The 17,156-nt window shown below is 35.4% G+C and overlaps 2 protein-coding genes across 6 annotated transcripts; one reads left to right on the top strand and one right to left on the bottom strand.

Moving 5' to 3' along the window:
* Positions 1 to 54: 54 nt before the first annotated feature.
* LOC123322432 (GTP-binding protein 2) lies at positions 55 to 3,028 on the bottom strand. The gene is made up of 7 exons (XM_044910390.1): positions 2,867 to 3,028; positions 2,472 to 2,598; positions 2,226 to 2,413; positions 1,917 to 2,175; positions 1,701 to 1,864; positions 1,417 to 1,581; positions 55 to 1,333 (listed from the first exon to the last, which is right to left on the bottom strand). Exons 3-7 carry the CDS (start codon positions 2,403 to 2,405, stop codon positions 416 to 418), a joined length of 1,686 nt encoding a protein of 561 aa, XP_044766325.1. The 5' UTR covers positions 2,406 to 2,413; positions 2,472 to 2,598; positions 2,867 to 3,028; the 3' UTR covers positions 55 to 415.
* A 732-nt stretch (positions 3,029 to 3,760) lies between these two features.
* Positions 3,761 to 17,065, top strand: LOC123322430 (trehalase-like). Of its 5 annotated transcripts, XM_044910385.1 has the most exons (6): positions 3,761 to 3,981; positions 8,470 to 8,660; positions 9,626 to 10,539; positions 11,134 to 11,687; positions 11,741 to 11,991; positions 15,778 to 17,065. In XM_044910385.1, the coding sequence occupies exons 2-6, from the start codon at positions 8,572 to 8,574 to the stop codon at positions 15,881 to 15,883; spliced, it is 1,914 nt and encodes a 637-aa protein (XP_044766320.1). In that variant the 5' UTR covers positions 3,761 to 3,981; positions 8,470 to 8,571; the 3' UTR covers positions 15,884 to 17,065. The 5 variants fall into 5 exon arrangements, with proteins under 5 accessions (XP_044766320.1, XP_044766319.1, XP_044766322.1 ...); XM_044910384.1 differs by lacking the exon at positions 3,761 to 3,981 and having other exon boundaries at positions 7,873 to 8,660; XM_044910387.1 differs by lacking the exons at positions 3,761 to 3,981; positions 15,778 to 17,065 and adding an exon at positions 12,059 to 12,885 and having other exon boundaries at positions 7,899 to 8,660; positions 11,741 to 11,996.
* The last annotated feature ends 91 nt before the right edge of the window (positions 17,066 to 17,156 follow it).

Genomic DNA, 17,156 nt, shown 5'->3' with positions numbered 1-17,156 from the left:
TAACCAGTCCTGTAAGATAATTTGTTGAGGTAGGAATGAATAATGAACATGTTATGACTGATAAAAAAACAATTATATTTTCACAAAAATAAACATTCATCTAATAAAAAACTATGTCAGATATATAATCTTAAAACTTCCATTATTTTGTACATGCATTGCAATTTTGATGCCCATATCGAATTTGTTACGAGAAACTTCACACTGTGAATTTCAAAATAATAAAACTCTTTTATCGAATAAAATACATAACAGAGAACTTCTCCAAGAAGTTGAAATAGTTAAAATCGTAGATAATTTGAATTTAAGTAAATAATACAATATGTACATTATATGAAACATCTGACTGGTCATAGATCATCTAACAAGTACAAATACTTCGTTGAATAGAGAAAAATACTGAAAAATGGAGAAATTATTTCTCTGAGACATTTAATGGAAAAACTTGGGTGACTTCTCCTATACCTTTGGCAGTTTCTTCCCTGAACAAAAGCCGTTGACCTATTGTTACATATTCAGAATGCCCTTTGAACTTGAACAGAACCGATGCACTTTCGTTGGTGTGGATACAGCTAGCGGAAAAAATTCCGACTATAACTGCTGTTTGCCGTATATTACCGATGTGTACTGTAGTTTCGAATCCTTGATGAACGGCCGTCGCATGATAAATCACAGAAATCGTGGCTTGGAAAAATAAACATCCGTAAGCCTTCACTGTGTTACTGACTAGTACCATACCATTTCTGAGGTTTGGTATGTAAGTATCCAGGCAAATCGCAGCGCTCTGACCTGCTCTCACAACCCTACATGGCACCCTATTCCTGTGTATAGATTTGACGCACACCCTTCTGAAAGACCCGTCTTTCATGGGGCCAATCTGCAATTTTGAACCCTCCGATATCACACCTTTGGTCAATAGACCACCCAAAACCTGACCGATATTGCCAGCGCGGAAATTTTCGTCGATTTGAAACTCTGCGGGTTCCTGCTCGAGACGATCCTTCTCCTTGGAACTTATACCGGGGGGAAGTACGTGAAGGAATTTAAGCAACAATTCTAGACCGTCCCCGTTGACGGAAGACACGCAAAATATGGGTACTACATTTTCGAGTAGCTGATTTGTCCCAGCTGTTATTACGTCATCTATTGTTTCTACAACTAGAGGAACCCTCCTGATTCCTACTTGTTCTAAGAAGGATTTCAGACTCTCCACAGTGTGGACTGGTGATGTTAGATCAATTTTAGTGACAACTATGAAAAATGGAACATTCAACGCAACCGCCAATGCGAGATGTTCCTGCGCCATTCCAGTGGCACCTGCTGTACTGGAAATCTGAAAAAAGGTGGATGAAACTATACTGAAACACTTATCTCTTGTGAAAAAACAGTTTCAAATTCCTGAAATAAAGTACCTACCACAAGCATAGCATGGTGAGGTGAATAACCTGATAGACCTTGAATAGTAGTCCTTATGTACTTCTTATGACCCGCCAAATCAATGAACGTGATCAACTTAGTAGATGCTTCGCAAATCTTTTCTGCTGTTATCAATTCACTGTAACTATAGTGAACTGGCTGGCCCTAGAATAATATTTAATTTTGCATCAAAGCTTGAATAATGAGATTTTTCAGTATATGTATAGAACAGTCGTATAAACCCAAATTTCATGATTAATTGAGACTGCACACAAAGTTGTTACCTCAGAATTAAATCCCAATATTTCGTGAGAAATGGAGGAAGTCCTCCCACTTTGAATCTCATGTAAGTGACGGAACATGTTCAGTCTGGCTCTTCCCTGTCCATTGTCCAAGCTGCCTTGTGTTAGAACTCCCAGTAGTGTTGATTTACCAGCATCCGCATTACCTAAAACCCAGACTTGCAAATCTGAAGTGTGGAAAAGTTGTTTTTTAAATACCCAAAACTGCTATTCTTATCTCTATATTGTTTTGATCATCTGGAATTTTCCTGACAAGTACTTCTGCCACTGTTCTATTATTGTCTAGGGTGCGTTTTCTCAGAATGGTGGTGGTAGCACCTAATTTCCTAGCCATACGTTGTAATGTATGGAGACTGGCACTCATATCACAGTGGGAGAGGCCGGTCAGGTTTCCACTATCTTCAACTCCAATCTCGTAGATTGCCTCTCCGTTTCCTTCACGAAGGCGCCATTTCATCTAGAACTAATGGTTCAGCACCAGCAATATCTTCAATACAAGATTATTACCTGTGTCACCAGGTGTTCGAACCTCTGCTTTGAAGGATTCACAATTTTCAGTTTATATTCTACGTTTCCTAGTTGTGGTTCAGGTGGTAGAGCCTCCTGATTACAAACATTATCTAAACTGAACTCTTCAGTGTTAGAATCGGAAACACCAGAATCGAACAGACTCAAAAACGACTCCATTTCAAAACCTATAAGAACTTTCTGCTTCTACAGAGGCCAAGACTAGTTGATAAAACGATTACTCACAAATGAACACCAATAGTTGTCAGTCACTGAACTGCTTTCGAATAATTTATTAAATCAAATTTTCAACAGGCAGATTAAACTATTCGATATTTTAAATCTCGACATGAAAATTGGGACACAGGAAACACTGTAAAATTAAGATAAAAAAATATCAGTAACATGCAATATTATGAAATATGATCATTTTTCATTAAAGGAATTATTATGAAATTTCGTAGGAGATTGTTTCATTGCACAAATAGTTAAGTTAATATTGAATCTCCTAAATACCTTTTTGGGGAACTATAAATAACAATATGGATAAAAATTTCAATGAAAGTTGTAATTGTTTCGCAATTCTTTCGAAATTGTTATTCAATTAGTTCAAAATTACTGAAAAACTAACTAATACTCACTTATTTCTTTAAAATTGTCAGAATAACAAACAAACATCTCTTTAATTATCCATCCTGACATTTCTCTATTTGTTTTCCCCGAACGTTTTATTTTTATTTTGAGGTCCTCTGATTTCCCCCACTTCACTCAAAAAATTTGCAACTTCATCGATTACATCATGAAACACTAAAAACCCTATAAAAAATTGCTTTCGTAATATGGAGTGTGAACTTCCATTGAGTCAACACATATGTAAAGGTATGTAGTCAAAATCACCCCTATTTTGGGTTGAATAATTTTGAAAAATTCTCAAATTTACTGAGTTTGTGTTTTTTCGTGAGTTGGCTACACTGGACTACTTCCTACCGCTGCGCAGGAAAAATGGATTATTTGAATTATAAATACAATCAATTTGGGTCTTTAAACGCGCGTTATTGAATAAAATGATTTGTTGTACATAAAAAGTGAACTACGAATTCGGAAAGGTGTGCAATATGTTTAAAAGCTAAGAAAAATATGATATATCCTAATGAGCATGTTTCCAGAATATCAATCGATATGGGAATCCCTAATATAACAGTCGCTGAACCGCATCATGTTCTTTGCCGAAAAGCTCTTATATGAAGTATATTTCGTTCGATGAGGCAGAAAAGAATGTAAAAGAATCCCAAAAAAATTTTCACGTGGGAGTCCCCCAAATCGATCCAGTGCGAAATCACTTAATTGGCAACGTCGAACATCTAACAGCTGATTCTGACAGCGATTGAAAGTGAGGTTAAAATCGGATTAACTTGGCCTAGGGGGCATCCACCATGAAAAATAAATTCTACGAATATTTTGGCAAGAGCTCGAACTTGTCTGATTCAAGTACGAAATTGGGTAACTCAAATTTTCAACAACTCACGTGACAACACCAATATTAAAAATTATTGAACAATCATAAACGTGATTCCGTGTCTTATTCATCATTCATCGCTGTTTTGAAAAGTGCATATTTGATTTTCAGTTCGCGATTGCCTATAGTATTCTCTTTTGTTGTGAGTTATAACCATCTCGTGTCTGAAAGGTGTATGAACTGATTAACGGTGAATTCATACACTGAAAGATCCTACTTTTAGCCGGTTTTCTATATGAGGTAGGATGAATTTTTCATTTCCTGCAATCCCCAATGCTTGATGCTTCTATTTTAAGTGATAAATTTTCAATAACTGCAATTTTTGTCACTTCATTGTATTCCTTTATAATTTTTGATGGTTATGGAACTCAACATACAGTTTGATGTATAACGAGTTGCAGTATCGTTCTTGAATGAGACTGATGCAATGATAGGTAATTCATTATTATTTTCCCTCGTTTAATACGGTATTTTGGTTTTGTTGTTTAGGAATTATGAAACGATTCAGAACCCGAATTCCAAACAATTCAAATATAAATAACCGCAATAAATAAACACTGATATAACAGTTTTTTTACGAACTATAATGATGGTTGACTTCATCGAATCGCCTTGGTTTTTCCTCAATATTGTTTATGTTCCATTATGAAAATTATTGGTGTCGATATTCACGATCGAATTATTCGTACAGTAGCTTAAAAATTAATAAAATAATCAGAGGTAATTTCACATGACATCGTTAGAGTGAATGCCTCAAAATAGGAATTGAAGATATGAAGCACAAGTTTGTGCATGGTCCATTACCAATGAAAAAATACAGAAGAGCCTACTTATAGTACTCGAAAGAAATATGTGTCCACTAAAAAACTCGTTTGCACGTAAAAGTATTGTGTTTTCTTTAGAATACTGGAAGGGTGATCTAAAGCGGAGTATGGCATTTTTTTGTTCACAACAAGAAGTTCCATTTTGCTTATAGGAAAAATAATAATAGTTTTAATTCATCACTATTATTAGATACGCTCTGAGCTCCGACTAAACCGATTCTGGAAATTCCAGATTATAAGTCATAATTGCCTGTATTTCCTTATTATCGAAATATTGTAAAATATTTTCTTTTAGATAAAATTCCAGCAATCTGGAAAATACCACATTCATCGATCAATGTGGCGTCTATATGTGAAATTATGTAATAAAAGTAGTTTTTCAACACAGAATCATAAGATATTAGTATTCTCGATCGGATTCTAGCTGTTGTGAAAATATACTCAAAAATTAATCACATAACGAATCTCGCTCTATATAATCGACATACAAAGAAGTCGTACCATTGAAAAATATTGTGCAACCATGATCAGGTAAAAAAAGTTCCTTCCAAGCTCTCTTTCAGAATCATCGAACCCTTCATCTCGTGGATATGATATGATGTAGGTAGCTAACAGTCACACTTGACAAATGAGGACGTGTGTATATGCACGTGAGCTATCTGTCCGCATCTATTCTATTGTTGGTCCCATAGGTCATAAGAAAATATTTTCCCAATTCGTGACGTGAATATTACCTTCGGTTCATATATTTTTCATCGAATTCGAACTTCAAGGAAAATTAATTGTTTATTCAATGCGATGCTAACATTGCCAAGAACGTTTTCCTATTCTGCAAGTTACCGCGAAAACTTTATGTGCCACAAACAAATTAATCTAGTCTTAGAAAATTGTGCTTTTTTGACATTTTCTATTATTTCTATGAAGAAAAAACATAAGATTTTCCACACTTTCAATAAAAACCGATAAAAACGTATCTGCACTGGCGGAATAAACATATTCTCAGTTGGTAATTAAGAAATGCCAAAAATTGAAGGCACTTGCATTTTATTCTGTTGTTGTTTTGTTTATATTGTTTTTTTAACTTTTTTGTTGTTCGACATATGTATAGCAATAAAAATTCATTTACTCAACTGTTTTTGTACCACAGTTTATCACGTATGATGAAAAATAAATAGGGATAAACCCAAATGAGGATGAACATTTTGTATCCGGAATGTAGACGATTAAAAATTAAAATTCAAAACATGTGTGATGAATGTTGCTAATCATCAACAGATCTTCATAAATACATTCCAACAATCATCATAATTGATGAAAATGAGAAAAAACTAGTCTGACTGGCTGGTACCCAAGGATTTTCTTCTTTAAGAAAATCGTGATTGACGGGACAGACATATTTAATAGTTTATTCGCTACATAGTCATTATTCGAATATGATTGCTTATGTAAGTGTTGTCTAAAAATGAAGAAAACAATCTGGAGAATACAGACAATTAAGCAAAAACGTGACTAGCAGTTACGTTAACCCACGCTTGAGTTAGTTAACTTAAATTAACATGGAAATTCTTAAAAGAGTGACATTGGTCAATTTGAATTTTGTCGAATGATTTAATTTTCGATTAGAATAATGTTCGAGGAATGAAAAGGCGAAAACAATTCAATACAAGTTGTTGAGCCATCGAATACATCAATGAAATCGATGATTTTTCCAAGCAAAACAAGAATTTACTTCTACACCGAATTTTGTTAATTCAGTTTCAAGAAGAAAGTTTCAATGTTGATTCAGTTATATTTACAACCATCTCTTCAAATGAGAATAAGAAATTGCCATCCTATGAAAAAGTTTCATTTACTCGTGCAAAACGTTTCAATTCATTATAAAAACGAGGAAACGTTTCTTTCCAGAAAAACATTTATCGGATTTTTTTAAAAGACGTTATTTACGAGCTCCAGTAAGGATTACCGTTTTAAAATTATCGCACTCAATTATTGGCGGAAAATACAGAATGGGAGATTAGAGATTTTTATCCATCGGACTTCAAAAGTTGAATAGGTCCAGATAATGGAAATCCCGATATGGTTCATACATGCACCACGATTTGGTTGGTGGAAAACAGAATGGTCATTGTCATGTGGAAGAAAAGAAAAGCAAAACTATTTTAGTCGACAAAAGAAGCAATTTGTTAAGCCGGATTGAGGAAGTTTTATATTATTAACGACTGTTACTTTTGAATTCTCAGTAGACTGGATGACAATACAACAGAGATAAACCTTTCCTTTCTAATATAGCGATGCTATAATGAGTATGTTTATCAGATTGGAGAAAGTGGACTCAGAGGAAATGAATTTCTGCCCACGTTTTCGGAATTCTTCGTATAAGTTTCGAAAGTTGCATCCCTTAATATTTATTCAAACATGAAACTAAAAAAAATATTTCAAATGGTATCAGGTAAAAAAAGATCGGCTGTTATTCTGTCCTAATTCGACAACAATTATCTGTTTTCTCCTTTTCAGTCGCTGAACATTACTTCTGAATTGAATTTAGAATTAGGAACTCTCAAGAGATTTCAAAAATGTGCAGTATAGGTATATCCCTATTCATTGATCTTAGAGATAGCGAACCTCATCCTAAAATCGGATTGTCATCCATATCGGTGACAAAATTAATTGCGAAATGGCAATGTGGAGTTGAATGGGAGTTTAGTTCAGGGAATCAGCGTTCCAAAGTCCCAACAAATCCATTTTCTAGAAGCGATGACATACAGAATTATCCTCTGTGTAAATTGACTTTGATGAACAAGTCATGTGGATATCTGTTGTTAGAGCATTTGAATTATAGGTCGTAAAATTGCAGTTGACAAAAGATATCATTGAGCCCGATTTGCTGATACAACAATTGATAAGAAAAACGTCTAGGAACGCGTCGTAAATAAGGAAAAAATTATCTTTCCAAAAAGGTTGGCGCTAAGGAACATCAGAAGCCATGATTTATTGAGGATCTTTAAGGACGTGCTTGTTTGGGAAATTTTTTCCTTGGTTATGACCAATTCAATAACATCTACCTTGAAAAGGCGCGTCATATGAACACTGGAAATTTATTTTATGAATTTCAAAGGGAATAGTTGGAGGACTTTTGCTTGCTTTGATCAGGTGAACAAAGCAAGTCCTTCCATCTTGAAGGAGTAGGTACTCCTTCAAGAAATTTGAATAGAGAGTGTGGCTCGAGTGACAGATGTTTAGAGCTCAATATGTTCACGCAGAATGAAAAAAAAATCAAGGAACCGAAAGTTTTTCCAATTGTGATATTTGTGTAACTAAGTAGTTATTGAGAGGGCTAGACCAAGGACAGAAATCTCCACTTCTTGTGCAAAACAGTTATTCCTTCACTATTGCACAATATTTACATGAAATTGGTACATAAAGGCGATCATACGGAAACGACTTGCCAACAGACTTATCTGACAGTAGTTCATGAAAATGTAAACGCTCTGAAATGCCAGAAAAGCGAACATTGAAATTGAAATCGATTCGGGGTCAGGTTGAAAGGGTCGACTGGAATATTTCCCGACAATGACATGACGAAATTGCCGATATAATTGCGAAATTAAGTACGAATTCCCGGTGTCCTAAAGTCAAGTGTACTAGGCTTAAGTCGAGAGGTGTGTTGATCCTGGACCAATGGGAAAGCGGAGGTGCGGTTTTGACGTCACGTCGACGTCATAAAATAGATTCGATCACCTGTTCGGACACACACTTTTAAGTGAGACAGCCGCTCTTCTGGTGCCGTTCATTAGTCGTGAAACAGTCGCTCGTGAAAATCTGTCGCGGTCGACCGCTAATCCAAGAATAGCACGTTCAGACGTCTCATCTTGAACTGAAGTCTCGATTATTTTTTTTTCCGCAGGCATAATGGGCATTGCATAAGTGCCAACGACTTTTGGAAAAAACTGCATCCTACCTCAGACACTGAAAATTTTCGTATCGCTATAAGTTGAACTTGACGATCATGAAAATGGTTTTTTGGAAATATTTGATGGTCGTCTTCGTTTTCGAATTAGTGTCAAGTTCTGATGTCTTGGTTCCCCCCTGCTCAAGGTAAGTTGACATAATTTAACATCGATTGAAAAAAATGTAAGCTGCGAAAAGGTACATCAACGAAACTTGCACAATATAGAAGGAAATATTGAAAAATCAATTATTATCCATATCAGTCAGTATGAGCGCCTCGATCTAAATTCACTTTCATGTATTTTTGGCGGGAAAAATTTCGAGTTATTCTCCACGGTTCAAAACTGTGGAAAATTTTTGCGAGCATTCCATTCTGTACATCTTTAAATATTGATGAATTATTGATATTCCAGGTCATTTCAATATGATAGGCTCGGTTGATGAATAAATCACTAAGCCAATTCACGCAGGTTAGATGTTGAACTTTTTAAAATACCACAAAAATCTGTCTTGCGCGTTCGATTTTGCGCGAATACGCGATCTTCTGAAACAGTTCCATTGAAAATGAGTTTTTCTGTACAGAAAAGATTTTTTGAAAAATTAGATTAATAACATTAATTTGAAATATTTAAAAACCGTCTGGATAAAGTCAGCACTGAAAATCGAAATATCAAAGTAACATTTCTGAGACACCTCTGTTTTGTTAGTGTTATGTTAAGAAATTTAGATATTTCATAATATCCTTTCTGCTCAGAATCATTTATGAACTGTACCACACAGGTACCAAGTAGTTTTTCAGACATCAATGAAATTTATTCGGAAAAATTCGTATTTTTACAATGTTTAGTCGAACACTTCTGGTAATTACTAGCGAAACTTCAAACACTTGTAGGCAAAAACTGCGTATTTGTTCAGATAATATGGTGTCATTGTGAACTGTTAAGACTTTGAAAATATAAATAATAATTCGTTCCAAAATTCACTATCACTTTCGCAAAACCCGTGACTCGATTCAGAGAAGCGAAAATACACCGAGTGCGTCATGCGATTCGAACTAGAGACCCCCGTTGGCTCGCTTCCATTCAAAACCGTACGAATTTTCTGTTTTGCAGCGAAATATACTGCCATGGGCCGCTCCTACACACCGTGCAGATGGCCAGGATCTACGAAGATTCGAAAACTTTCGTCGACATGAAAATGAAATACCCCCCAAACGAGACCCTGGTCAGATTCGACGAATTCATGGTCGAGTACCACAACAAGCCGACCAGGAACCAGGTCGAGGACTTCGTAGCTAGGACCTTCGAGTCGGCCGGCAGGGAATTCGAGGCCTGGGTCCCTAAGGACTGGGTGGAGAAGCCGAAATTCGCCAGCAAGATCAAAGATGTCGAACTGCAAGGCTTTGCCTTGGAACTGAACAAGATATGGAAGAAGCTCGGCAGGAAGATGAAGGACGAAGTTAAGAAAAACAAGGATCTGTACAGTATCATTTGGGTTCCGAATCCTGTGATAGTGCCTGGAGGCAGGTTTAGGGAGTTTTATTATTGGGATTCCTACTGGATCATGCTTGGTCTTCTCTTATCGGAAATGGTAGACACCACCAGGGGTATGTTGGAGAACTTTTTGTACATGGTGGACCACTACGGACACATTCCAAACGGTGGAAGGATCTATTATTTAGAACGTTCCCAACCACCCTTACTAATACCGATGATCAAACTGTATTACGATTTCACCAACGATGAACAGTTCTTGAAGAACAACATTAGAATAATGGAGAAAGAGTTCGAGTACTGGATGACCAACCATTCCGTCGAGATCAACGTCGATGGGAAAAATTACACGTTGGCTCACTACGGTGACAGATCGCACGGACCAAGACCGGAATCCTACTCGGAAGACGTGAAAAGTGCTTCCAATTTCAACGAGGCGAAAAAAGAATCTTTTTACTCCGAGCTGAAGGCAGCCGCCGAATCTGGATGGGACTTCTCCAGCCGATGGTTCATAACCAACGGAACGAACGCCGGTAAGTCGAGTTCCTATCTATTCATATTTGACATGCTCGAAGGTTATGAAATTGCTGGAAATGCACGTTATCGCGGAATGAATTCATATTGTTTCACGGAGGTCAAGATGAAATTTTCGAGGAAAATTACTATAGATAGTTAGTGGCGCTTCGAGGACAAGGATCGATTGAGGGTCGCCTCAAGGCGCAACTGGAGTATTAACGTTTTGACTTTTTCATTATCCGGAACGTTTCCTTCCTTTTTAAACCAGAAAACGAAAATTTTATGATCTGTTTCAATGAAATACCATAATACTCAAACAAATTCATTGAGATAGCAAAGAATTCACTTAATTTCATTAATATGCCCCCTTCAGCTTCGAAAATTCGATTTCATTTGGTTTCCTCAATTTTCAACGTCTGAATTTGTCAGTTAAAGCTATCAAAGAATCAAGCCTGAATTATTTAGTTTAGAGACAACGGGGAAAGAATAGTTCTAAGAATAGAAATCTGATGTTTCATGACATCTTCGAAGAGTAATGCTAGGGTTCTAGAAATTACGAATCTCCTATCCTATACCTACTTAGGCGAATTAAAAAAAGGGTTTTTTTCCAGGTAACCTGACGAACATAAAAACAAGATCGATAATTCCCGTAGATCTCAACGCCATTCTATATTGGAACGCGAAGCTACTAGGCGATTTCAATAAAATATTAGGGGACGAAGAGAAAGCTGAGCATTACTACCAGATCGGCAAAGTTTGGTTGGAGGCTGTGACTGCTGTGCTGTGGCACGAAGAAGTGGGTTCCTGGTTAGACTACGACATGATTAATAACCTGAAAAGGGACTACTTCTACCCGTCCAACATTGCACCCTTATGGACAGGATGTTACAACACGACAGAAACTGATAAAATAACAAAATTAGTCATCAAATATTTACACAATAAACACATAATGAACAACCCAGGTGGCATTCCAACAACGATGGCGCATACTGGCGAACAATGGGACTACCCTAACGCCTGGCCACCCCTACAACATATGATGGTCATGGCCTTGAACAACACCGGTGACAAGACAGCCCAAAGATTAGCCTTCGAAATAGCGGAGAAGTGGATAAGGTCGAACTACAAATCTTTCCGATCCACCTCGGCCATGCTCGAGAAAGTGAGTTAAAAAATTTAAAATCCAAAAAATTTTAGGGAACTCTTAATAATGAGAGCTATCTATTTCAGTACGATGCCACCATAGCAGGATCCTCTGGCGGTGGAGGAGAATACGCGGTCCAAGAGGGTTTCGGATGGACAAACGGCGTCATAATGGATCTATTGGACAAGTACAGCGACACCATCTTCATGAATGATCCGAATGCCGAGATGCAAACAAACAAGGGCGAACTACTGGCTACCTCAAGCTCCGTCAATGCAGTTTTACTAGCAGTTCTCGTTACTTTAGCCGCAGGTTTTATAGGGTGAGGTAGGTCGACGACTATACAATTATTTTCAGGATTTTTTCATTAATTTTTCGTCTTGTTGCAGGCATCAATTCCCGAGTGCTTTACCCATATCTAATCAGTGATACGTTAAGATAATTTGCACCATACCAGACTTTCCATGATCTTAGGGTCACTCTTATACCTCGAAATAGTTAGCATATCGAAAAAATAGAAGGAATTCCATTAAGCTATTTTACGTAATGTCGGCAAAATGTTCGGTCCTTATACAACCGAATATTGGTGAAGTGATATTATCTGATAAGTATTTTAGTGAGCTAAGTGGGAGTCCTTAAAAAGCATGCGGTTGCTAATTACCTACTCTAACTTTCCAGCTTTGGATATGAGAAATTCGAAAAGAACGTTTTCGAGTTTGTCATATAGATTTTAATAATTATGAATTTAATCTTTTATGTGTTTTTGTACATATTTAGACGCTTAGTTAGTAACTAATTTTATTATTGCACGAAGTGGTTAAATTATTAAATTATTTATATTCAGTGGTAAGTTTTTGGTGTTGGTTTCTGGAGATGCTTCACATTATCATTCCTCTATTTCTAACTCCAACTGCCCCATAACTTTGATTTTACACTTTTGAATTTACGTAATTAAAACATAAATACGTCTTTCGTCTTGAAAATCATTCAAACAACAAATAACCTCAGTAACAACTATGAACTGAAAAAAAAAATTTAAAAACTGACATCCGTGAAAAAAGCTTCATATATTTCTGCATTTTTTCTGTGATACGTAGAGATATAAAAACTTATTGTTTGTAGATTATCGTTGAGAATGTCCAGAAACCAATATAATTTTTATATATTTTGCCAACTGTGTTTATGGGTGATAATAATAAAGATTATTATATGAGAATAGTATTCATGTAACCACTTTAGAGCGTGTGCCGATGAGTGAAACGGCTGCGAGGCAACAGCACATCGAAATTTTGCTACTTTTTATCAGGTCAGAATACGAGTTTGTACAGTGACCTTGTTGGGACTGAAATTCTACGCCCAAAAAAGTTTACGTGTGCTGCGGCCTTAGCAACTAACTAACATAAATTGAAGCAATTTGTTCTTTCTTAATTGTACAGAATATGTATCCTTGACTCGGTTGCCAAAGACATCTTACGGTAAGTTCTCGTGAATTTTTACGAGAATAATGATTCAATATGACTGTCTTCCCCCAATACTCGGGAATTTTCAATGAAATATGAGTTTTTCCGTTCAAAATATACCCGTCGAACTAAAACTTTTGTTGAGACAATTTCCTATTCCTTTCAGAATAGCGAAATACCAGTTCATTTGAAAGAAATAGAGAATTCCCTATAAAAAACATGGATAGGTAGATAAATAATATCTTCACATCGAACACTATTCGTTATCGACGTTATCGTCCTTAAAAGCTGAGTCATCACGATAAAAACCTTTCGAGGTTCCAAAGTGTAAAAGGAAACTCCGAAAATTTTGCTATTATGACAATTATGAGAGATCCGTATTTATCAGGCGTCTATATCTATTATATATATCAAGTTTCATCCAATAGAAAGAAAAAAGATATATATTTTTTATTTCTAATAGTCCGCCAGCTCATATTCAATCGAGTTTGAAATTATTAACTGAAATATTGTTCATCTAATTATGAAGCATCATATAGGTGTTACGATTTTTTTTAAAGAAAATTCTTATAATTTTTTCAGTATTTGAGTCATCATCATTTTTCCTACTACTAAGATGAATAAATCAGCAAAACGTCTAGAGCAAGCGATCAGATCGCTATTTCGACCTTATCTGAAATATTGCAAAGATCAATGAACTCTGGTAGACAAAAATATGCTCATAAATCATGCGAATATACACGATATGTGCACCAAGTCCACAAAGAACATTTCGCGTATGGAGTTGTTCAATTCGATAATATTTCCGCTAGAAAATGAGCCTTTAATGTGCATGAATGCAATTTGAGGCATCACGTTTATAGTCACGGATTCGGCTTGATGGAAATGACCTTGACATGTGGAATATTTTCAGCTATATCATAATTTTTTCCACTAAAACAAAATGACAGGAAGATGAATTACATAATGTTTTGAGATTCTCGCAAATTATTTTCCTTTTCCGAGTATGCTGTTTGGCGCGCTGGACAGCGATCAAGAGTAGTCTTCATCAAATGTAACATGAGCTACCTCCAAAAACTTTCCCATCGAAAAAGGGTCTCTGTTATTATGGATTATAACCCTGGTATTTTGCAGATACAAACTACACATTAGTAGCCCATGGGAAAGTCCTTCAGATAATTATCTAGCGTTGTCTACAAATAATAGGCTGTAGAAGAGATTTATAGGCGATAAACTGGGTTATTCGTATTCGAATCAACTTCAGTGAGCTAAAGCAAAAATGTAACCTGCACCCAACAAAAACCTTTCCTAATATTCCTCCCCTGCTGTACCTTCCTGTGTTATTTTTATATCAAGACAAAATAATAGTGAGATTAAGATTTACTGTAAACATGAGTTGGTTGCAAAAGAGAAAGGAAACACGATTCATTGAGTATATTTCCCTCTGTTCTGTGCTCAAACTGTTGAAGGTGGGATAGATAGAATGTCGAGGGCTAAAGTATAGTTCCTTAAGCCAGAAATACACATGTTAGTGTCTTTTACAATGATTCACCAGGTTGTTCCACTAGACAGAAACTTGAAGACTTGAAGAATTTCAGCTTAACCCTGAATAATTACTCCTTCATCCCTAAGCCAGACAAGGTCAAATCAAATGATACACATTTGTCACCAAGGACGAATGAGTGGTCATGAGAATATGTGATTAGTGGTTGAATAGGTAGGAATGGAATGGAATGGAACATTCTATCTCACCTATTAAGGTTAGGTTAGGGCACAAAAGGCTATCACCTTTTGGGACTGAAAGAAAGGAGATATGGGGAATGAAATGCCAAAAGCATAAGTTCCACAGTTGTGTTGGTACAGAAAAGATGAGGAGTTTAAGACATTCACACCTGTACTACCCTAGGGTAGTACAAGGTACAATTGTCACCGTCACTTGAAGGTGAATAAGTAAAATAGGAAATAGGCTAATTAATAATAAATATCTCTACAACAGACTGAAGTTAAGATCGCAGAAAGATCTGGCAGAGAAATATGCAGAACATCACTATAAACATATACTTCCACAATTTCAGAAATAAATACGTTCATCAAAAACATTCGAGATGGCTTCTTCATCAGAACATCCTGTAGATCGTCCTAGTCTTCATTAAGGCGAACACAAATATTTTTATTTCACGAAAAGGAATAACAACCTTCGAAAACACGTAAATAAGTAGAGACTCAATTTAATCAAGTTGTTGGAAAAATTTCCACTCTTTACTTCTAGTTCAAATTTCCTGCGCGTGGGATTTCACTTAATTAAATGAAATCTATCGATTTTTCATCCTTGAAATCAGTATTTCACACGAATATCAAGCTGAACATTCATAATTTCATATAAGCAGAACGTTATTCCAATTTTCCCCGAATTATGCTTTAATGTTTCGCTGACATAATACTACCTTATAAAGAATTTTTTGCTAGTATATTTTATGACAAGAACTTATGAGGAAAGGCTGACTAGGTACTAAAGCAATTAACTTTTATTTATATTTATAGCTATAAATATCAGGCGATCAGGTGGAAGTCTGGCATGGTGACAAATATTCGGCAGGCAATTTTCTTTTTTTGACGTATGATTGTGATGAAAAAATTTTCAATTTCAGCATAATGATCTACAGAAAACGTATGAGCCAACTGAGAAGCAGTCCGCCAATTCCAAGACCTAGAGTGAGATATACAGAACTCAGAAGTATGAAGGAAAGGCGATAAACCTATCGAATTGAATTTGAAGAGGGTTAACTACGTCAGGGAAGAAAAGAAAAAGAGTGAAATCTTAGATATATTTTCAAAGCTTTATTATACAATTGTGGGCATCGTTATAACTGACGTCATAAAAATGCGTCTCGATACTGTGATAACATTTACATGAAATTTCGGGGGAATAAGTATTTTATTGTTGTGGTTTTTTCATATCCATTGAAAATATATCTTAGATTTGGGTGGATTTTGATAGAATATGATTCAGAAAATAATCGTTTGTGTATTGAGGAAATTATTAAGTATTATCTGAAAATGAAAGAGACCAAAAACATCCAAAATAGCCGTTGATTATTGATAAGAATTAATAATTAATTTGGAACCTAAAGCATACTTTCTTCATGCAACTTTTTCCTCAACAATACCCCAACAAAGTGAAATATAATAATTCAATTTTCCAGAAAGATACAAATGAGACCTAATTCGATTTATTTCTATAATTTTGTAAACGTGTACTTAAATTGAATGTGATATACGTAATGTTTGAATCCACTCGACACAATTAAAAAACACAATATGCACTATTTCAATTATGAAACTGTGCTATGTGAAGATGTCTTCAGAAAAAATAAATTTTATTATACTACCGATATCCGAGGAATCATGAGGAAATTCTCGTCAGGACTGAGAGTCTATTCCAAATTAAACAAAATAATATGCCGAACATTGACCGTTTTATTATTATTAAAACATCTATATGAAAAATAATTCATTATTTGTATAAATTAAATTCGTTGTTTTCAATACATCTGTTGAATATTCAAAGCAAAAATGATTAAATGACGAATTGCTGAGCACTTCGATATACAATTTATAGATTTTAAGTGTATTGGTATTTTAGTTTTAGTTAGTTAATTATATGAAAAGAAGTTTTTGAATTCCTCATCCACAATTTGTAATATGTTGAAAAAATATCTTGACAGAAATATTCATCATTCACTTTCACTATGAACTTTTCTTAGGTTTTTTATGGGTGGGGAACGTGATCTCTAAGGAACTATGCTTGTGTTATTGTGTGAGAAAAATTGCTCGTGTTATTGTATAAGAAAAACTTGTCTTAATACAATATTTATGTATTTTGAATGGTCCAATTGAATCGGTACGATGTAGATCAAATAAATAGATACATATGAATGAACTGTTCTTTCATTTTATATTGAAACAAATCTATTTATCATCGTCGGTGGGCAATACTACAAAATTAAAAATGGACTTTTCCGCAATA

This window comes from Coccinella septempunctata, chromosome X (assembly GCF_907165205.1).
Source record: "Coccinella septempunctata chromosome X, icCocSept1.1, whole genome shotgun sequence".
Lineage (NCBI taxonomy): Eukaryota > Metazoa > Arthropoda > Insecta > Coleoptera > Coccinellidae > Coccinella > Coccinella septempunctata.
Note: the sequence above shows the minus strand (reverse complement) of the source record. Positions and strands in the feature narration are given on the sequence as shown.